Here is a 22,902-nt window from a genome sequence, read left to right as displayed (position 1 = left end):
ATACTCAAGCATGTCTGTCAAGCCTGTGAGTATCTTTATCACCAGTGTTTGGAATTCTGCGTTTGTTAGGTTGGCTATCTCCTCGTCGCTTAGTTCTTCTACTGGAACCTTGATCTGTTCCCTCTTTTGGTGCTCACTTCTTTGTCTTCTTAACTTGACAGGCTCCTGTGTTTACCTGTTACATTGTAAGGGGCAGAGCCTCAGGTATTTGTCAGTATGGGATGACCCGTTTTACCACATTGTGGTGCTGTATGTGGGGGAGGGGTCTGAGAGGGAACAAAGATGCTCAGCACTCGCCCCTTTTCCAGGCACTTCTCCCACATCCCATATGAGATTGGCACCTCTGTAGCCGTTGCCCTGTCCATGGTTCCCAGAGTGTGTTTGGGGGGGGGGGGCGGGGGGTGTTATGGACCTTCTAGGACTGTTGGGGCCCTTTAAACAATCAGACTCTGCTGAGAGACTGGCAGTTTCTTCTGCCACCCCAACCCCCACTGGTTTTCACAGTCAGAAGCAATGAGGCTTTATTTTTCCCATTGCTGGAACCGTGAGCTGCGCAGTCTTGTCTGGTACTGGGAGTGCTCCCCAGGTGTCCTTCACTGCCACTGACTCCACACTGAGTCCTCTCTGCCCTGGCTCTACTCCTCTTACCTGTCTGGATGAGTATTTTTTCTTTATATCTTTGTTTGTTGGACTTCCATGCAGCTCAGTTTTCTGAAACTCCTGGTTTTCTCCAGTTTTGAGGTAATTTTATTCCTTCTTAGTTGTGGAGGGAGATGCAACATGTCTACCTACACCTCCATCTTGGCTGGAAGTTAATTTTTACTAATTTTAAAAACATATGTGTTGGCTTTGAAATCTGAAAATGACAGTTTCTGTTTATAACCATTAAAATTATTTTTGGCTCTTTTTAACAAACAGTAACATTAATAAGTGACATGAGAAAGTTTTTTTTTTGTTTTTTTTTTAGTGAGAAGGCATTTGGTAGTGAAGGAGTAAGACCAAGAGAAGGCTACCCATAGGAAGAGCAGCTGAGAATTTTTTTTTCCATGTAAAAGAATTATATGCATTGGGTAGTTCAGGGGTTGTATGTCAGCTCCATTAGCAGCCGGGACTAAGAGTCCTTCTAACTTTATGTTTAACAGATCTATGATAATATATGACCTCCATATGGTTATTGAATGGTATCTGGAGTTTTGGTATACATAGTCCAGGCAGGAAGGAGAAATAGGATGAAAACCAGGTTGCACATTCCAACTCAGCCCCATTTATTTAAAACTCAGAGAAGGCTGTAAAATGTAGTCTTTTTAATGGAATAAATATAGATTTAAATAAATGTGTTAGTAAGGAAGAAGGGGAAGATCTATATTTGTGTAGACGATTAGCTGCTTCTACCACAGTGAGTAAATGAGGTTCTGATGATGAGATTTCTTAAATGTAGCCATATATCATTGCTGTACATTGCTCACATTTGTCAGTTAGATGCTCTTGCACAGTACTTCAGGTTTATCCCACTCTATATACATTCTCAGATGAAACGTAATAAAATGGAATTAATACTTCAGTTTTATGTACTTAAGCCCTAAGTTGAGAAACATAATTGAAATATGAAGTCTGTCTAGAAGGTATCCAGCCATGTAATATGAAAAATAGAGACATGTAATGAAGAAGATACAAGATACAAGAAACATTGTACATAGGAAAATGACGCCTCAATCTCCTTCAAAGTAGGCACCTTGGGACTTCATTCACACAGTTCTCCCAGTCGCCATCACCTGCCCCGTCATAAAGTCTCTTCTCTTTCAAAGACGATTTTAGTTTTGGGAAAAGCTAGAAGTCACAGGGCTCCAAGTCTGGGCTGTAAGGGTGCAAGTCACCTGGGTGATTTGATGTTTCTCAAAAAAACTCTGCACGAGACGTGATGCAGGAGTGGGTGTGTTGTCATAATGAAGCTACCAATTACCAGTTGCCCCTAACTGTGGCCTTCTGAATCATGTGAATAGTTTCTGCAGAGAATATTCAAACTTAATGCAAAATTTGATGCAGATTTGTTGCTGTACTCAGTCATTTTGAGTGTGACAGCCACACAGTACACATGCTCACTCAAAAGTGTCTACCATCCCACTAGTACAATGAAGTCATCTTTGTCCACACATGTGCATTCGGGTCCACTGTCCTTGGCTGCCATGTTACACAGATATCATGCAAACTGTTCTTGTTATATCAACAACAGCTAGACTTTTTCCAGACAAGACCTTGTACATAGTCACATAGTTTGAGGTAAAAGAAAAAGTTACTCTGTTTGTTTGTTTGTGTGTTTCTTAGTTTGTTTAAATAAAATTGTCTTTGTATAACTGAAATCTACAAAACACTGCTTAAAATATTAAAGACCTAGCCTCGGCCGGGGTGACTCAGTGGATTGAGCATTGGCCTGCGAACTGAAAGGTTGCTGGTTCGATTCCTGGTCAGGGTGCATGCCTGTGTTGCAAGTCTGATCTCCAGTTGGGGACATGCAAGAGGCAACTCAGTTGATGTTTCTCTCAAACATTGATATTTCTCTCACTCTCTTTCTCCCTTCCTTTCCTTTAAGTAAGTAAATAAATAAAATCTTTAAAATTGTATTAAAGACCTAAATAAATGGAGAGACATCCCAGGTAAATGCATTAGAAGATTTAGTATTGTTAAAATGTCAATAGTAATTACCGAAAGCAATCTACAGATTCAGTGCAATTCCTATCAAAATTTTTGCCACTGTTTTTGTAGAAATGAAAGAGCCAATCCTAATCTGCAGAAGCCAAATAGCCATGAAAAAGAAAAAGAAAATGAGAGGACTCATACTTTGAGATTTTAAAACTTCATAGAATGCTGCAGTAATCAAAATAATGTGGTACTGGCACAAGGGTAGACATATTGACCTGGGGAATAGAATTGAGAATCTATAAATAAATCCATATCTATTGGCAATGGATTTTCTTTCTTTTTTTTTTTAAGATAGTAATGTTTTTATTACATAAACATTATAATATTCTTTGTGGGAGCTGGTCTTCAGTTTGTTTCTTGCTTTCACAGAATGTCAATCATCTAGAGAAACTGTCTAAGAATGATTTATGAAACATTCTCACACGCCCACCAAAAAAGCCTCAATGTCTACATTTTCCAACCAGATTCCTGAGAAAAATAATAGGTTTTGTTTTTTAGACAGTGTAATACATACATTTTCTCCCAAGATATAAAAAGGATGGACTTTTTAAATGAGTCTCCTTTTGTTTACAAAGTTCTATAAAAATACACTAAGTATGCTCATGTTTGTCCTTTGACTTGAAAATACTCCAGTTTACCAGAAAATAACAGTAAACAAGGATATGCAAACCACATTAATCTTGCAGCAATATAATATAAACATCATCATGAACACCTTGCAAAAGTAGCTCTCCTGGGTATGTAGCAATTTTTCTTCGTTTTGCAGCTTTGAGAGTTCCTACCAATGCTTCAAAGAGGTTGGCACATTTGTCATCTCGGAAGAGGACCCCAAATTTCACACTTAACTTCCCATCAGCATTTTTTGAACCCAAATGATGAATTTCCTCCACTAAGAGGTTAACCTCGTGATCCACAATCATTGTTGCTTCTCCGCCTCCTTTTCTTTTCCAATGAAAAACTGCTGCAGCGTTAGCTGGGCCTGTTATCTTATTCAACCCGCAGGGAGGAAGAGCTGACAATGGATTTTCAATATAGGTGTGCCAGGCCCCACGTACAGAATGGGAGGAAATATTTGAAAGTTATATGTCTAATAAGTGTTTGATATCCAGAATACTATATAATAAAGAACTCCTACAAGTCACAACAAAAATGACAAACTCAGTTTAAATATGCAAAGGACTTGAATAAATGTTTTTCCAGAAAGGAAATAGAGAAGGCCAATAAGCACATGGACAGATTCTGCTCACATCAATACTCATTAGAGAACTGCAAATCAAAACCACAATAAGATTACACCTCACACCTACTAAGACAGACTTTAAAATAGTGCAGCCACTGTAGAAAAGTTTGACATTTCCTCACAAAGTTAAATACAATTACCATGTGGCCCAGCAATTACATTCCTAGATATAGATCAAGAATAATTGAAAACAGGAACTCACAGTAGCCAAAAAGTAGAAACAACCCAAGTGTACATCAGTAGATGAATGGATAAATCAGTTGTGGCATATTCATACATTGTAATATGTTATTGCTTAATGGGTAAAGAGTTTCTATTTTGGGGTGATGGAAAGGTTTGGAAATAATGTTGACAGTTGTACATCATTGCGAATGTAATTAATGCCATTGAATGGTACACTTAAAAATGGTTTGCACTGGCTGGTGTGGCTTAGTGGATTGAATGCCGGCCTGTGAACTAAAGGGTTGCTGGTTCACTTCCCAGTCAGGGCACATACCTTGGTTGTGGGCCAGGTCCCTGGTTAGGGGAGTGCAGGAGGCAACCAATCCATGTATCTCTAGTGCATTGATGTTCCTTTTCCTCTTTTCCCTCCCTTACCCTTGCTAAAAGTAATAAAGTTAAAAAAAAAAAGAAAGAAAAATAAGGCTGATAATGGACCTTTCAGAGATGGATGAGGATTAGAAATGATCGTGTGAAAGGCCTAAAAGAATCTCCAGTACACAGCAAGTACTCAATAGGTGGAAAGCATTATCACTGGAAATTTTGTTTAGTTTTACTTGACTATGATGTGTTTATGCTTATTTATTATTTCTCTCACAACCATAATTCCCATTTGAACCCTAAACTACCCACCACCATTAAACTATTGCTATTTAACATTGTTTTGTTTTGGTTTACAGGCAACAATTGGTATTGACTTTTTATCAAAAACAATGTACTTGGAGGATCGAACAGTGAGTAATGTTTTCTGTAACATTCCAGGATAAAAAACCATGATCAAAGACAAAATCAGTCACTGTCACCATAGGAAATACATAGCAAACTTGCCAAAGTTAATTTATAGGACTTAAAAAAAACTTATTACAGAGTGAGTAGTACTTAGCACTCTGACTTTTTAACCCCAAGTGAAATCCAAAAGGGAGAGAAAGCCAATTTATTTATAAAACCCTGTAGGCCCTAGGCTTGTTAAACAAAATTTGTCTTCTTGATTTGGGAAAAATGAAAACAAATGTAGCATTGAGATAATTAAAGCTACTTAAGACCTTTTGAATGCCACTCTTGAGATATTCAGAAAGATTTCTTTTGACTTTGACACAATTTCCAAACTTCCAGGTTTTATTTGTCAGAATATGATTAGACAAATGGGATTAGAAAGAATGTGTATTTATTTGTTGAATTTTTGTCTTCCATCTTTAGGAATGCTCCCTTTAAGTGCGATGTAAATTCTGTATTCTAGTCCACTATCCCTTGAAGAGATTTCTATCACCTAAACAGCGACTATCTTAAATGCAGTATTTTGGGACCTATATCCTAAAACATTTTCTATTATACTGTTTCTTATAAGTGTGTGTTTTCTTTTGGATGTTCTCTTTTATGTTTTACTATATAGCGTGCCATTTCTTAAAATTTGAAAGCTTAAAAACAGCTTTATAATGGTAAAAGAACTTAATGCTTATTTTCAGGCTTTTCTTCCTAAAATGTGACAAAATAAGAAAGTAAAATTTTTATGTAGGGTTGCAAAAAGATATTCTTCCTTTTTGTTAGATTGTTATATGTAATATTCTTGGAAGAAATGTGTAGGAGAAACATAAGCACAGTAGTCAGAGACCCAATTTCAAATGTTTCTGGACCCAGTAGAAAAAAGACACATTATAGCTTCAGAGAACATTAATTCCTTTACTCTGATAGGCTGGGCTGCTCTTTGACTTTTACCTTTCGTCTTCCCTTTTATGCTTACTATTTGAACACCAACAAAGTCCTTTTTGCTATCCAGAAGGCATAGGATTCTGAGAGAGGTTTTCAAGAGGAAAAACGGAAGCTGTATTTCTGATTCTGTGAAATCTTTCCCATTGCCATTTTTAAGTCATATACCTTCAGAGCAAGCAAATATTTATATTACTCCCTTTTGAGAAAGGAAAGTTTTGCGTGTTCATTCCTCACATCTCTGCAGCCTTTTGTATGAGTCTCCTTTTTACCTCCTTCCTACTTTCCCCCTTTAAAAACCATTATTTCTTTTTTATTTTCAATATGAGTTTGGTTTTTTGTTTTGTTTCTTTGGTTTTTTTTTTGTTTTTTTTTTTTTTTATTCATTTTTTCCCATCCCACAGATCAGGCTGCAGTTGTGGGATACTGCGGGTCAGGAACGTTTCCGCAGCCTCATTCCCAGTTACATCCGTGATTCTGCTGCAGCCGTAGTAGTTTACGATATCACAAGTAGGTATTTTGCAACGGGTTGACCTTCTTGCTTGTTTGACTGATTTTGTTGTTAGGTACGATTGCAATTATGGGACACAGCAGGTCAAGAGCGGTTCAGGAGCTTGATTCCTAGCTACATTCGTGACTCCACTGTGGCAGTTGTTGTTTATGATATCACAAGTGAGTGGGGGGGATTATGCATTTCTGATGTTCTTTTCAACCTTTTGCTTATTAGCTGCATGCATGTTCTTGTCTTGTGCTTATTTTCCATACTGGCATGTAAAAATGAATTTTATCATAGCAAACCTTATCCTAGACTGGCTAGGTCAGAAATATTTGCTTTGGTGTTTGTACCAATGCACTTTCTATTTCTACTGTGCCAGGTTTTTTTGCCCTGGAAATTTTCCTTCGTGTTCAGTTATGAATCCTCTCCAGGGCTTTCTTAGTATCCTTTATCCCTAAGCCACACCATAATTATGGTTGGAAGAACATCTTTTTAATTTAACTTGATCTCATATTTCTCTAAAATAAAATAATCTGCATTTAAGCCTCTTGCCAAGTTTTCCAAATCCTCCAAGGCTTCTGTTGAGGTTATTAAAAACTTCCGCTAGCCAACTTTTCTCTGCTTTCCTCTTCCAGCCATTTTCTTTCTATAGAGGAAGGCAGAGAAAACATAATGTACAGTTTTCTATTAATCATTTTCATTTGAATCACATCTGGATTCTGTGACTGACTGACTTGCTTTGTTGCTCACAAATTACACTCTCATTTCTCTCCAGGAAAAAAATTTTTAATGGGAGGCTCAGGTAATGGTCTTCCTATCTCTTTTCCCTAGAGACTGAATAATGCCTTTGGCATTTTAAGTGACTAAATTTTCCGTGGAGCATTGGTGACTGACAGGGAAACATTCTCTGATTAAAACTCTTTATAAATTGGTTTATGATACATATTAGGCAATATTAAGCATCATTCCATCTAGTGGCCCATAATTTATAGAAAAACCAAAATAGTACCACATCTTAGACTTCTTCAAAAGCATATCAACAAACTATTGGTTTGAGTGAGTAAATGCGTATTACACGTTTTTGTATATCTGTTCAACCAGAAGTCATATCTACTTAACAATAATTCAGTAATTGCAATAGAATTATGTTACAAGTTTGCACAGATTTTTTGTTTGTTTGTTTGTTTTTGTTAGGTGCTATATGCCATCTTTTCTCGAAGCTTTACTTTGGGTTGCTACTTGTTTGAAAAAATGTATGTTCATTATTGTGCATCGACAAGTTTTGCAGCTTTAAAATGTTTGTGCTTACTTTAACCAAATCAAGTGAAACCTGTATTTTTATTCAAAAATTGTGTACATGTGGTTAAAATATAAACTCATTTTTAGCTGCTATAAAAATATTAAAGTATAATTTAGTGCTAGAAAAGATGGGTTTTATTTTTACAAGTGATTCTGGTGCCTTAAACTAATAAACTTCAAGTTAAAGTGATCACAAACTGAGTAAGCAATGCAAACAGAATGGCGTTGAAAGCTATTTAAAGGCTTTCCAAATTTTCTGGATGTGTCGGGTCTTACTGGCTGACATACTTTTGGAGATGCTTTCTTTGTTGTGTTTGGTATTTGTAAGTAATCAAAAAAATATTTGGCAACGTAACACCATATTATTTGCCATAGCTGTCCTTACATTAAAAAAATGGTTTTTTCAATTGCGTATAGTACATTGCTTTCATTTGGTTGTATCCAAAACTTTTAAACCACTATAAAATAAACCTTAAGGATTTTATTCTTGTGATTTGTTTAGACCACTGACAGTTATACTCAGATAAAATGGAGTTATGTTACAAGCACATTAAAGGTGGGTCCTAATGTGCCAACCCCCTTCCAACTTCCAGGGCTTTTTCTTTCTTTTCTTTCTTTCTTTTCTTTGTTTCTTTTTTTTGTTTTTGTTTTTGTTTTTGGTTTATTATGTGGGGAGGCATTTGCAATAACACTGATCTCCGTCCACCCTTCTCTACCAGACGTAAACTCATTCCAGCAAACTACAAAATGGATTGATGATGTCAGAACAGAAAGAGGAAGTGATGTTATCATCATGCTAGTAGGAAATAAAACAGATCTTGCCGATAAGAGGTATGGAGTGATTTTGTATGTGTATGAAATGTTTGATTTCTCTGTTAAGCAGCTTGTTCTTTTTAATGTTACTGAAGAATTGTTTTGAAAGTAATCCTTAAGTTTTTATCTCCCTTTTCTTTAGTATGGGAACCTGAAATATTAAACATTAACCTCGGTCTTTAAAGAAAAATGAGGTGTGTGTGTGTGTGTGTAAGCCCATTCATTGATGTACAAGGTTGTTTACACATGAAGGTAAATTTTTGCATTTTTTAGGCTTCATAAACATGAGCAGTGTTCTGCTACAGAAGAAAATGTTTTTAAGAAAACAAATCTTATCTTTAAAAATTGTTCATAATAATTAAATACACACTCTTTTGGTAGTCTTATAAATAGTCATTATAATTCAATGGTGTGTTTTTTTCTTCTTTTAATTGTATGGTTGAGCCAAACTGTGTAGTTGAACTGAATAGCTTGATTGTGATACCTTAGGTAAATGAGGAAAGCTATATTCAAGTCACAGGATAGAAAATGTATTAACATTCACTGTAGAACGCTTGGCTTCAATATCTGCCTTCGGCATTCCAAAGTGATCCACTGGATATTTTTTCTTTTTAAAATAGTCATCACCATTTTACTTAATAGTAGAAGCTTTTACTATATTATGTGTTCATGATTTGGATATTAAAATTCGGGTAATAAACTTGTGCTATTAATTAAAATTTTGCCAAGAAATCCACTATGTTCAGAGGCTTGTGGAAGTATTAAGCCCATTTCTGCCCATGGTAACTCTTTTAGAATTGGCAGTACAGTGACAAAAAGTCTTAATTAATTTAAAAGTAAATTCACTTTTCACAAAAATAGTGCTGAAAATGAAAAAGGAGGCCACTGTACTTCCCAAAGTCAAAGCAAAGGCTTTGAAGACAAAGAAAGCAGTGCTCAAAGGCACTACAGCCACAAAAAAATGACCTGTACATCACCTAACTTACAACATCCAAAAACACCTCAACTCCAAAGGCAGCCTAAATATCCTTGGAAGAGTGCCTCCAGAAGAAACAAGCTTGACCACTGTGCCATCATCATGTTTCCCTGACTACTGACTGAGTCAGCCATGAAGAAGATAGAAGACAACAATACACTTGTATTCATTGTGGATATCAAGGTCAGCAAGCATCAGATCAAACAGGCTGTGAAGAAGCTCTGTGACATTGACATGGCCAAGGTCAACACCCTGATCAAGCCTGATGGAGAAAAGAAGGCATATGTTCTAGTGTCTCCTGTGATGCTTTGGATGTTGCCAACAAATTTGGGATCATCTAAACTGAGTCTCACTGGATAATTCTAAATATAAACATTTTACAGTATAAAAAAAAATAAATTTTAAGTATGATTTCATCTTTTCTTTATGAAGATTATTTTTTGGACATCAATTGCTCTCATATAAATTTTCACTGTTTTATTTCTTTCCAGTATGAGGATTTGTGTATACCAGTATGAGAATAGGTATATACCATAGTCTTCTAGTAGCATCCCTAAGTACCTTCATTTTTAAATTAAAAAATTGTGTGTCTGAATTGTTTTCATTTATAGCCAGAGTTATATAAAAGGATACTTATAAGCCTCTGTTCTGTTGTTGGGTAGTGTTTTAATTGAGTACACAAATGCTATAAACTTATCTAATTATATTTATAATAATTTTTCTTTAAGGTAATATTTATCCATTGCTTCAGACTACCGTCTTTCTCAGTAATTTTTACCAGACTATTACCCTTTGGCTATTCACATTTAAAAGAATTAGCGCCTTGTTCATTTCGTTAAAATAATTTTAAAATGTGTAAAAGATTTAAATGCTTTTTTAAAAAAAACATTAAGAGAAAATCTTTTGGTAGTGTAATACTTCTCATAAACATGACATAAAACCCTGAAGCTATAGTGGGAAAGATTGATAAGCTTGAGTACATAAATATAAAGATCATAGTCACCTATTAGATAAGCCGTTATTTAGAAGATTGATAATGCACAGTATTGTCAAGAGTCTGAATAAACAAGAACTCTCATATACTGAAATATGTAACTAATAAACTTCTGGGTGGAAACAGTTTAACGGTATCAGAATTTAAAATACTTAATTGACTCAGATCCATCTCTAGTAATTTATTCCACAGATATACCCACAAAATGTAAAAAGGTGAACATAAAAAAATGTTTATTGCAACAATATTTGTAATACTAAATAATTAAAATTAATCTAAATTTCCATTAGTAGCAGTAGCATTTTATAAGTGAATACTTGTAACGACTAAAAAGAGAGGAATTTATTATGGTGTAACACATGAAGCTTAAAAAAACACTTGATCATTGTGCGCAGCATGGTATCTTTTCTGTTCAAATAGAAAGGTGGTAGAGAGGTATATAATCCTTTGCTTAGAACAAACTTGCATAAGCATACATGGAACGTAACTAGTAATCTTTGGGAAGAGAGTGGGATTATGGAGGAATTCATTGTAATGATTGATCTTTTTAAAAATTGATTACTTTTGTAATCAGAAAACAGTTTTAATAAAAACAATTAAAAAGTTAAATGTCTTTATTACTTTCTTTGAGAATTACTTTTTTGGGGGGGTAAAAACTTGAAGGAAAGACTAGAATATATGTTTCAGTGTCTCAATTTAAGCACCCAGATGCTTAGTACTTTTTGTCCCCTATAGCCCAGTGATTCCCAAATGTTTCAAAGATGGTAAATATGGCTTACTGGACCCTCTTTTAACATTCTGGCTATAAAGGATCATGGTCAACTTTTTAAATTTGGTGGGTTTTAACCCTACTTCTAGATGCTATGATTCAGTTAGTCTAGAGTAGGGCCCTTAAATCTATACTTTAGAGAATCTTCCTTAGGTATTTGTGACAAAATCACACCCCAACCAGAGCCATTGTTATATCTAAATTTCAACTATTAGGGTGGCATATGGTTTGAAAGTAGGAAGCGTTTCTGTCTGGAATCCTTCACATGTAGAGTTTACAGACTAATAATTCAAGAAGTATTTATTGAGTATCACTTATGTTTCAGAGGATGCTACTCTAGGATAGAATTGTGAACAAAAAAGACAAATTTTCGAGGAGTTTTTATTTTAGAGAGTGAACCAGACAATAAGTCCCAAAAATACATAGCCTGTTTGATTTTGATACCTGCCATGGGTAAAAACCAAAGCAAGGGAAGGGAATATGAAATGTCAAGGGTGAGTTTGAAATATTAGATGGCACAACAGCAGAAAGATCTTACTAAGAGAAGGGTGACTTTTGATTAAAGGCACTAAGGAAGAAAGGGATTAACTATGCAGATATTTTCAGGAGGAAAAGCTCCTAGGCCTGTGGCTCAGAAAATGCAAAATCCCTAAATTGGAAATACACTTAACCTTATTTGAAGACCAGTAAGGAGACCTATATAGCTGGTAAAGAGAATGATGGAAAGAGTAGAAGGCAATGAGGTTTAAAAAAAAAAAAAACAACATTAAAAACTAGATCATGTAGGGCAAAAGCTCGTGTGGTGATCACTGGGTCAAATTCAGATTCATTTGAAAATGGAACTTTTAGGATATATTGATATAATGCATGGAATACATGCTGAGGGACAGAGTTTGGGGTCTGAGAGAAGAAGTTAGGGATGATACCCAAATTCTTGGCCTGAGTAACTGTCGTTAGTCAACATAGAGGTTGCATAAAGAGATGGTTTGGAATGGAATATCATCACTTTAATTTTGATCATTTTAAGTTTAGAATGGTTATTGGATATCCTAGATGTCAGGTAAGCAGTTCGGTATGTGAGTTTGGAGTTCAGAATAGCGGTCTAAGATGGATATATAAGTTTGGGAGTCTTCAGCATATCGATGGTACTTAAAACCATGAGAGTGCCCTGGCTGCTGTGGCTCAGTGGATTGAGCGTCGGCCTGCGAGCCAAGTGTCGCTGGTTCGATTCCCAGTCAGGGCACATGACTAGGTTGTACGTCAGGTCCCCAGCTGGGGGCACGAGTGAGAGGCAACCACACAATGATATTTCTCTCCCTCTCTTTCTCCTTTCCCCTCTCTCTAAAAATAAACAAACAAACAAATAGATCATTTAAAAAAACAAAAACAAAAAAAAACCATGAGAGTATGTGGGACCACCAGGGGAGTAATTGCAGATGGGAAAGAGATCCAGGAGTATATTTAAGTGCATCTGACAGAATTATTTTTAGGAAATTCACACAGCTAAAGCATCTGACAGAATTATTTTTAGGAAATTCACACAGCTAAAGCATTTAGGGCTAAAGGTCTGTACATTGTCAACTTTCAAATTGTTAAGAAGTGTGTTACATTGTATGCAAAGTTTATACATCCACACATAAATTTATGTTGCCAGCTTGGCACTTGGAACACCAAGATGAATGAGATAATCTTGCACTTGAGACATATTGCTAATTATATTATGGGGCTGGCCAGAAAGTTTGTTTGTTTTTTTCCGTAAGATGGCTCTAGTAACGCTTAGTTGTATTTCACTTCATTCAAAACAATTTGGTTAGATTGTATTGTGACAGCTGTCACATGAGAGTGCATTTTTTAAAAACATCAAAATTGGTGAATTTTTATGCAGCCATTTTAATATTGAAGATGAAAAAAACAACATTATCAGTGTATTATGCTTTATTATTTTAAGAAATGTAAAAATGGAACTGAAACACCAAGATTTGTGCAGTGTATGGAAAAGGTGCTGTGACTGATCGAACGAACGCGTCAGAAGTGGTTTGCAAAGTTTCTTGGTGCTATTGATATTTTGGCCAAGTAATTCTGTGCTGTGGGGCTGTCTTATGCATTGGAAGATGTGTAGCAGTGCCTCTGGCCTCTACCCACTAGAAGCCAGTAGCAGGAGATAGCTGACATATTCAAAATATCAACTCAATAAAGTTATTAAATAAGTGAAAATGAAAAATGTGTTCTTTATTTTATGGAAAAAACGAAATGGACTTTTTGGCCAACCTGATACATCACAAAATACCTCTAAAATAAGTATTAAAGTATTAATACTATGTACCAGGTGTTTCAACATATGTGTCTTTTGACTCACTTTTTTACTTACAGAAATTAACAAAATCCAACAGAAGGAGATGATCCACAGTGCACAAAATATTAAGTACAAAGATGTTTATCGCAACATTTAGTACATTAGTGTAGAATTTGAAAACCAGTTTGGGAATGGTTACATAAGTTATAGCAGCAAATTGACAAGTTGTCTAGCCATAAAAAATATTTTACACAAAGTTTTTAATCATAAGATTAAATACTTATCATCCAATATAAACAGAAAATAGTCTATTAAATTTTTAAAAATGAAAAAATTACAGGGTGATCTCAGCCAAGTAAAAGCAAATTATTAACAAATGTCTTAAAAAATTATTATGTGTAGAACACACATACAAGTGCACACATTTTAAGTGTACTGCAGCCTGAATTTTAAAATAGTCTGTTTAACCAGCACCAATATCAAGAAACGTTATTTTCAGAACTTTGTTTATAATCCTTTAAAAAAATATTTTATTGATTGATTTTCAGAGAGAGGAGGAGGGAGGGAGAAAGAAAAGGAAACAAACGTTGATGGGTTGCCTCTCACACGCCCCCAACTGGGGACCTGGCCAGCAACCCAGGCATGTGCCCTGACTGGGAATAGAACTGTTGACCTTTCAGTTCGCAGGCCAGTGCTCAACCAAGCCATACCAGCCAGGGCTGTCAGGGCTGTTTATTATCTTTATTATATCATCTTTCAAAAAGAAAAAATTTCTTGTTTTTTCCACAGGCAAGTGTCAATTGAGGAGGGAGAGAGGAAAGCCAAAGAGCTGAATGTTATGTTTATTGAAACTAGTGCAAAAGCAGGATACAATGTAAAACAGGTAAGTAATCTTTTAGTATAGGTTGATGTTACCAAATTGCAAAAACATTATAAAATAATTGTGTGAATATGCTATCCTCTAGTGTAAGATTTTCTTCCAGTTAGCAATTTCACGCCTCATGAACTAGTTTATTAAAGAATGAAAAAATATAAATGTGGCATAGTTTTTGGAAAAAAGAGAAAAGACTTAACAAAACTTTTCAGATTGTACACAGTATAAGTATTGCATCATGATTGCAAGATTGTGTGATTGCAAGGTTGTAAACTTAACCATACTCTGACTACTTCCCTGCTCCATTGTTTCAAGGTAACATTTCTTATTTTAGAGTTTGATGGTAAGATTATGATAAAAGAAAGCAAATATTGCTGTCAGGAATGGAATTTTGCTTGTTGCGATGGAAGTATATTCTGGTTACTTTAACAAACTGCTGGTGTGTTAACTGATTATAAAATGAGTGTTTGGAGGAAGGGGCAGGAAAGTATGTGGAGACCTCACAGTATCAAACTTTTCTAAAAAAGGTGAAGTAGCCAAAAAAATTCACCTGCTTAATTCTTCAGGACTACATATTATTTAGAGTAGTAGTTCCAGATTTATAGTATTTACAGACCGGCAAGTTATTATTATTTTTATTCTAGGTGATAAATAGAGGATTAAAGTAAAATCCTTAAAAATGAATAAGTAGAGCTTTATGAGAAATTCTCTAAATTGCTTCCATTTTTGGCACTTTTATTTTTCATCTCTCTTGCCTTAAAACATGTGTAATACTGAATGATCACTAATTACCTCTTCATAGCATAGTGTTTACTGGAACCCTATCTTTGTTTATGCTTTCATTCTCTGCTTAGAATACTCATTTTCTTCCTTCCTGATACCTACTCATCCTTTTAAGTTTCAATGTAGGTGTCAGCTCTTCAGAGACATTTTCTGTGAAATTATCTACCATACCTCCAGGCTATTTTAGTGCTATAAATGACTCTCTTCTGTGTTTTTACGGGCACCTGAACCCTGTGAAACCATTGTCACAGTACTTACTACTTTATATTGAAATCATCTCTTTCATCAAAATTATATATTCCTAGAACCTATTAATGTGTATGGAATTTTGTACGTGATAAATAACTGAACCTGTAGGAGCCATAGACAGTTAAATAATTTGAGTAATAGAATTTTCACAGTATTTTATATCACCATTCTAGGACAAAGCAATGGGTAGTTTCATCTAGCTTTCTCTATTATAGATTATAACATTTCATGTAATAATGACTTGGTGATGATGAACTCCTTTAGTTTTACCTTGTTTGGGAAGCACTTTATCTGCCCTTCCATTCTAAATGATAACTTTGTTGGATAGAGTAATCTTGGTTGTAAGTCCTTGCTTTTCATCACATTGAATACTTCTTGCCAGTCCCTTCTTGCCTGCAAAGTTTCTTTTGAGAAACCAGCTGATAGTCTCATATAGGCACCCCTTTGTAGGTAACTCTGCTTTTCTCTTGCTGTTTTTAAGATTCTTTATGTTTAACCTTTGGCATTTTAATTATGGTGTGTCTTGGTGTGGTCCTCTTTGGGTTTAGCTTGTTTGGGACTTTGTGCTTTCTGGACTCATATGTCTATTTCCTTTTCCAAATTTGGGGAGTTTTCCTTCATTATTTTCTCACATAAGCTTTCAATTTCTTGCTCTTCCTCTTCTCCTTCTGGCACCCCTATGGTTCGGATGTTGGCACGTTTAAAGTTGTCCCAGAGGTTCCTAAGCCTCTCCTCGTTTTTTTGAATTCTTGTTTTTTCATTCTGTACTAGTTGACTGTTTATTTCTTCCTCATGTTCCAATTTATTGATTGGAACCCTGGTTTTCTTCCTTTCACCATTGGTTTTGTGTGGATTTTCCTTTTGTTTTAATTAGCATAGCCTTCACTTCTTCCCTTATGCATTTGCCATACTTAAGAATATCAGTTAAGCCTGTGAGCATCTTTATCACCAGTTTTTTGAACTCTGCATCTCTTAGGTTGACTCTCTCATCACTAGGTTCTCCCACTGGAGCCTCATCCGTTCCTCCTTTTGAGCCATACTTCTCTGTCTCCTCATCTTGACAGGCTCCTGTATTTGTTTGCCTCTGTGTCTTAGGTAGAGCTCTCACACCTAGACTTAGGGATTCGTCAGTACAGGGCAACCCATTTCACTGCATTGTGGTGCTGTGTGTCGGGAAGGGGTCTGAGAGGGAACAATGCTGCTTGCTCAGCAGTTGCCTCTTTTCCAGGCACTTCTCCCACTTCTGTAAGGGACTGGCACCTCTCTAGCTGTTGCCCTGGCCGTCATTCCCAGAGTGGGTGGGTCTGTGGACGTTTTAGGACCGTGGGGGCCCTTTAAACAAACAGACTCTGCTGAGAGACCGACAGTTTCTTCCTCCACCCCACCCCCCACTGGTTTGTACAGTCGGAAGCAATGAGGCTTTATTTTCCCCGGTGCTGGGACAGTGAGCTCCCCGGTCTAGTCTGGTGCTGGAAGTGCTTTCCAGATGTCGCTCCTAACTTTTTAAAACATATGACTGTGCTTTCCACTGGCCTGCCACTGCCGCCACCATACTGTGTCCTCTCCACCCCAGCTTTGCCCCTACTACCTGTCTGGATGAGTATTTCTTCTTTATATCTTTGTTTGTTGGACTTCCATGCAGCTCGATTTTCTGAAACTTCTGGTTGTGTCTAGTTTTGAGGTAGTTGTATTCCTTCTTAGTTGTGGAGGGAGATGCAGTGTGTCTGGCTATTCCTCCATCTTGGCCGGAAGTCCCCCACATGATTTTTGATGATGTATAATTTCTGGGATACCAGATGATGTTAATATAAGTATTCTACAGTTTTATGTCTAATAGCTGATTTGGGTTGAATAACAAGGCTAATGCCTAACTTTGGTACACTTCTAAATTCCTACTAAGCCATATAGAAACCAAGATAGTTATACTTTTTCTCAGGTCTTCCCTAATCCTAGCGCATCAAGAGATTGCCTACAGATAAAAATTTGCTTATTTTCTGTACTTCTTTCCCCACATAGATTTCAGCCTCAGTCTTTCATCTCTGGCCTTTGTTCTTTTTGTTCCCTTCTCATTTTAATTCAGCAACATTTATGTAGCACTTAAATTTGGAACACTTTATGCAGTATGTTTTTCAGCCAGGTGAAATTTTAAAACTGTCTTTAAATCCTAACTCAGGTGTTACTGCCTGAAGACTTTCCCTGGCCTCCTGAGAAGGGCTTTCTTTCATCCGTATTCCTATATTATTTTGTATTTCCTTGGTTTATGGCATTCATCACATTGTAACATAAGGAATTGTTCGAGTCCATCTCCTTTACCAGACTGTGAGTTTCTTGAATTAAAAAACTACATCTTGTTCATTTCTGTGTCCCTAGAGAGCTTGAGACAATTCTTCAAGTAAGCAGGTGCTTATTACGAGGGAGTTACTTCATGTGCGAATTTAACTTTAGGAACTTTATGCTGCATGCCTAACAGAAATGGAAGTGAAATAACCTGGCAGATTTATGTGCCATTCTACTCAATGAGTATATGCCTTAAGTCTGGGGACAAAATAGGTATGAACCTTCTGTTTTTTCTGTCATTGGTCCTTTCTATTCCCACATGCCGCTAAGGTGAACACTCATCAGGCTTGAGTGCGATTCTTATTCTGAAGATATTTTTCTTTACATCATACCTCAAACACAAGACTACCATTTCCACTGGTGCTCTTTCTAGTGAGAGAGGAAAAGTATGTTGGTATGTTGGTTTCTAGCATAGAGCTTTCTGAAAGAATTATCAAGGGTAATTTTGACTAGACTGTCTTTCACTGTATGTACACCAACTTTAGAACCTCACCCTTTATAAAAGATAGGAATGCCACTATATAGTTTTACTAAATAAACAATCTGTCCTTACTCTTGAGTTTCTATAGTACTTAGTTTTTATGTCTCAAAAGACATTTTTGTTGCTTATATCTTCACTGTTTGTTCATGTCTAATATCACCAATTGGAAAGCAAAGATCATATCTTTATACCTCTTTGCTTTTCATACAATATTTTATTTGTGGAATAAATAAGACATTTTAAGATGCATTCATTATGGTAATATCTAAATAAAGAATAACGTAAAAGCTGTATCCTCGAACACAGGTCATCCACCTTTACTTGATACCATTTGCTGCATTTCCCCTCCACTTACCCCGTTTCTCTCTCCCCCACAGCTCTTCAGACGTGTTGCAGCAGCTTTGCCTGGAATGGAAAGCACACAGGACAGAAGCAGAGAAGACAGTATCCTTTCTGTTTCCTTGGAAAATACTATCACTAATCTTTAGAGCCCACGTGGTTGGCTAAGGAATATTATGCCATTGCCTTTTATAGCCAGGAATTGATGGCTTAGGGACATAAAGTTCCAGGGTTTTCTATAACAAATGAGATCTGGTTACCCAAGCATGTACTTTGAACCCTGTTGCTCACTACTATTAATTAGTGAGAGAATTTGTGTGTGTTTGCTTGCTTGATTTTTAATGAGCAGGAAACTCTTACAATCCCAGTCTTCTTAATTTTGAGTCCTATTGGCAGCACTTTTTCCCCACACTATGTATCATGTTTTCTTCCCCTGCTTTTTCTAACATTCAAGCTTTCTGCTCATCATAGGCAGGAAATAACTCAGTCTGGAGCTTTATCGTGGCTTCTGCTTTCAGAAACAGAACATAATGAAGCCCGTCTAATATTAATTACTTCAATGGATTTTGAATGTTTATATTTTCATTATTATATATTTGTATTCCACTATTTTTCTACATGCAGACATTTTTTATTAAGCCATAGAATTTACAGCACTTTGTATTCAGCTCTTACCACTTCTAAATGCTTTATGTTTTCTAAGCCTTTATTACTTTTAATAGCATAATGTGTTCTACAGAGCTAAGTCCCATCATTTTTTAAATTCTCTCCCTGTTCTTGGAACTCTCTTGTAGGCTATTTTCAGATTTTTATTATAGATAATTCCATAAAGAACATCATCTTTATATGATTTCTTGCTCCTGTAGAATAATTTCATTAGGGTACATTCCCATGAATAGAGAGGTTAACCTTATTCTGACCCTTGCTGCATATAGTAGATAAAAGCAAGTTTATTCCGTTTGAGCACCTTATTGTATGGTGAGCTAGCTATAGAGAGAATGGTGGCTGTTAATAGGAATGGGAGGGGCTTGCCAGAGATGTCCGTGTTCAGCAGAATTGAAATTGTACTTTCCCATTTATAGCTCCTTAACTTTTGTTTCAGTGATTGACATAAAACTGGAAAAGCCTCAGGAGCCACCAGTCAGCGAAGGAGGCTGTTCCTGCTAATCCCTCTTGGCATCTTCAACTTTTCTCCAGAAGCTCACTGCTTTGGCCCCCTTACTCTTTCATTGACTGCAGTGTGAATATTGGCTTGAACCTTTTCCCTTCAGTAATAACATATTGCAATTCATCATTGCTGCCTGTCTCGTGGAGATGATCTATTAGCTTCACAAGCACAAAAAAGTCAGTGTCTTTATTATTTATATTTTACAAAAAGTCAAACAATTTCAGCATATTCCACTGATAACTTTAAAAATTAGATACATTTTCTTACCTTTTTTTCCTTTTTAATGTTATGACAATTCACTTCAAAATGATGGAAATCTCAGCAGTATGTAGCTTGGTTAAGGAACAGTTGTTCACAGCAGCACTTGCCTACCTGCTTGACCTCTCTCTGCTTTTTTCACCTCTCCCTTACCCCAGACCCTATTCTATTACTCTCCCTCCCTCAGAACAAATGAGAGGTGGCAAAGCAGCAGTCAGGCCAAGCCCTTTGGAATTATCATTCAGATTTAGTGATACTTGCTCTAAGCCTTGGGTCAAGATGTCCCAAGTTATTCTTGAGCACTGATACAAATTACTTAGACCTTATTTGAGGTCAAAACTCAAATATCATGGTAGGCAGTGCTTAAAGTGTTCTGGTGCATCTTTAAAATGAGTCGTAATGAACATAGTACTTACAAGTAAGGAACAAAAATTATTTCTGACCAAGACAAATGACCCTTTCACGTGTTAGACTTTGGGAGAAAAAGGTGAAAGTGCTCCAGAACAGGTCTTTAATATTTAGTTCTTTTGATGAACTATCTCTCCCAAGATTTTAAAATTGCCAAGATAGTTATTCTGTTCATTTGAAAAAAAATTATTTTTTTCTAAGCAATAGATTTCTCCTGTTTTTTTGTTTTGTTTTGTTTTTTTAATGCTATGCAGGCAAGGCACTGTAGAAATCAAATTCCTTTAAGAAGAACCAGTGGAAGAATTTAAATTTACCACCTTGATCAAAACTACTATACCCATTAGAAACAATGATATCTAAAGCCTACTAAAGAAGAATCCTTAACAAAATAGCAAATACTTTGCTCAGGATATTTGAGGTCAGATTGAAAATGGCAAGATTTCCTATAAGCCCCTAGGGGCAGATCTGAAAAAGCATACATAGAAGAGGGTAAGGAGAGAATGGGAATAAAACTCAATATTATGCAGATTTATGCCTTATTTTTTAGCTTTTTTTAAATGTTGGGTCTTTCATGCTGGTTTTGCTTTTTATTAGATCTGTATAGTTTGGTTAATTAGCATTAAGTTTTATATTTAAGCTACAATTAATCTTTTTTCTTTGGTGATATTTATTTCTTTGCCTTTTTAAAACTACTTTTAATTTTTAGATGTTTTGTTTAATCTATTTAGAGCTTCATCACCATGGCAATATGTATTTTCCTTACAACACTGCAAACAAATATACTAGGAGTGCACCATTTTAATATTTACTAGTTATTGTGAGATTGCTGTGTAAGTTAATAAATGCATTTGTAAATACATTATTTGCAGGAAGAAATTTTCTGAGTTACAGCTCAGGAAAAGCCTGCTGAATTTATGTTGTAAGCATTACTTAACATAGTATAAAGATGAAAGACAACAAAAATATCTTCATACTTCTTCATTCCCTCATTGCAACAAAACCCTTAACTGGGAGAACCTTATTCCCCTCTCTTTCCTGTTTCTCCTTCACTTCCCATTTATTATCACCTTCTAATATTCAGAGAGCACTTGGATAATGGGACTGAATAGAGAAATGTTTTAAGATAATCATTAGCTCACTTACCAGTAACTTATACTCAAAGATGGGATGGAGTTGTAAAGTGCTTTTATAATACAATATTATTGTTAAAGGCAAGGGTTGACTCTTTTGTTTTATTTTGACATGGCATGTCCTGAAATAAATATCAATTCAATATGGCAAATGGGTCATATTCTTTATTTGGAAGAAGTTGTGATTTCTGACCTGGGGGTGATTGACTTCCTACACTGTAGCATTTGATTCTTTTTATGTATCTTTAAGACAGTAATAACCAGTTATGCTGCTTTTGATATTGGTATTTTTATTTAGTTTGGGGTTCTTCAGCTGAAGCAGTGAAGTGTGTTCACAGACCAGGCTTTTTTTTTAATAAACAAAATTTTGCTGCCAAAATATATAAATAAAACACAAAAGAAAACAATTATTGACTTGATTTGCCATTCCTGCCAAAGTGGTAAATTAGCCTGTGCTTCTTACTTCCTCTCTGGAACTATAAAGGGGAACATAGAATCCAGAAAAATAAAACAACCAAAAAAGTGAGAAACCCCTGGGGAGTCAGGAGACTTTTCATCTGTTAAAGGTGAAGGAGAGTGGCTACAACCTGAAAAACAAGGTTCCTGGTGGAGGCAATAATAGGATATATTAAGAAAAGTACTTAGGTCATCGGTTGGGGGCTTGCGAGAGGCAATCTGTCTGTGTCTCTCTCACACATCACATCAATGTTTCTCTCCCCCTCTTTTTCTGTTCCTTCTCCTCTAGAAAATAAATAAAGTCTTTAAAAAAAGAAAGAAAGAAAAGTAGGTTAGGCCCTGGCCTGTGTGACTTGGTTGGAACATTGTTACAACAGAAGGGTTGCAGGCTTGATTCCCGTTCAAGGCACATGCCTGGGTTTGATCCCCAATCTCTCCGTCCAGGTGTGTATGGGAGGCAGCCAGTGGTTCTCTCTCACATGATGTTTCTCTCTCTCCCTCTCTTTCTCCCTTATTCTCTAAAATGTCCTCAGGTGAGGATTAAAAAAAAAAGTGGGAGGAGTTTAAATTCTTTTTTTTCCTCCTCACTCCTAACCCCATTTTTGCCTTGGGACAAGGACAGTAAACTACTACCCTCCCACTAAATCCAAATCCAGCCTGCTGCCTATTTTTTTAAATTAAGTTTTATTGGCCCTGGCCAGATGGCTCAATTGGTTGGAGCATTGTGCCCAACACCAAAAAGGTTGCAGGTTCGATTCCCAGTGAGGACACATACCGAGACTGAGTTTGATCCCTGGTTGGGGCATGTACAGGAGGCAACCAATCAACATTTCTCACATGGATGTTTCTCAAATCAATGAAAACATACCCTTGGGTGAGGATAAAAATGAAGTTTTATTGGAATTCAGCCATATTTTCT

General features: G+C 36.1%; 1 protein-coding gene and 1 pseudogene across 2 annotated transcripts in view; one reads left to right on the top strand and one right to left on the bottom strand.

Moving 5' to 3' along the window:
- RAB6A (RAB6A, member RAS oncogene family) overlaps window positions 1–21,934 on the top strand; it is a 66,174-nt gene extending 44,240 nt beyond the window's left edge. The window contains exons 3-8 of one of the 2 annotated variants that reach the window (XM_090265295.1): window positions 4,837–4,890; window positions 6,265–6,370; window positions 8,375–8,486; window positions 14,290–14,383; window positions 18,602–18,668; window positions 19,666–21,934. In XM_090265295.1, the coding sequence (XP_090121421.1) occupies window positions 4,837–4,890; window positions 6,265–6,370; window positions 8,375–8,486; window positions 14,290–14,383; window positions 18,602–18,668; window positions 19,666–19,730 (498 nt within the window). In that variant the 3' untranslated portion in view covers window positions 19,731–21,934. Of the gene's footprint in view, window positions 1–4,836; window positions 4,891–6,264; window positions 6,371–6,426; window positions 6,533–8,374; window positions 8,487–14,289; window positions 14,384–18,601; window positions 18,669–19,665 lie in introns of both variants that reach the window. The other variant, XM_090265286.1, reaches the window with a different exon arrangement.
- LOC150018461 (costars family protein ABRACL pseudogene) lies at window positions 3,184–3,703 on the bottom strand (annotated as a pseudogene).
- Window positions 21,935–22,902: the final 968 nt, after the last annotated feature.

The sequence above is a fragment of the Furipterus horrens genome, unplaced genomic scaffold (genome assembly GCF_987537825.1).
Source record: "Furipterus horrens unplaced genomic scaffold, mFurHor1.1.pri manual_scaffold_2, whole genome shotgun sequence".
NCBI lineage: Eukaryota > Metazoa > Chordata > Mammalia > Chiroptera > Furipteridae > Furipterus > Furipterus horrens.
Note: the sequence above shows the minus strand (reverse complement) of the source record. Positions and strands in the feature narration are given on the sequence as shown.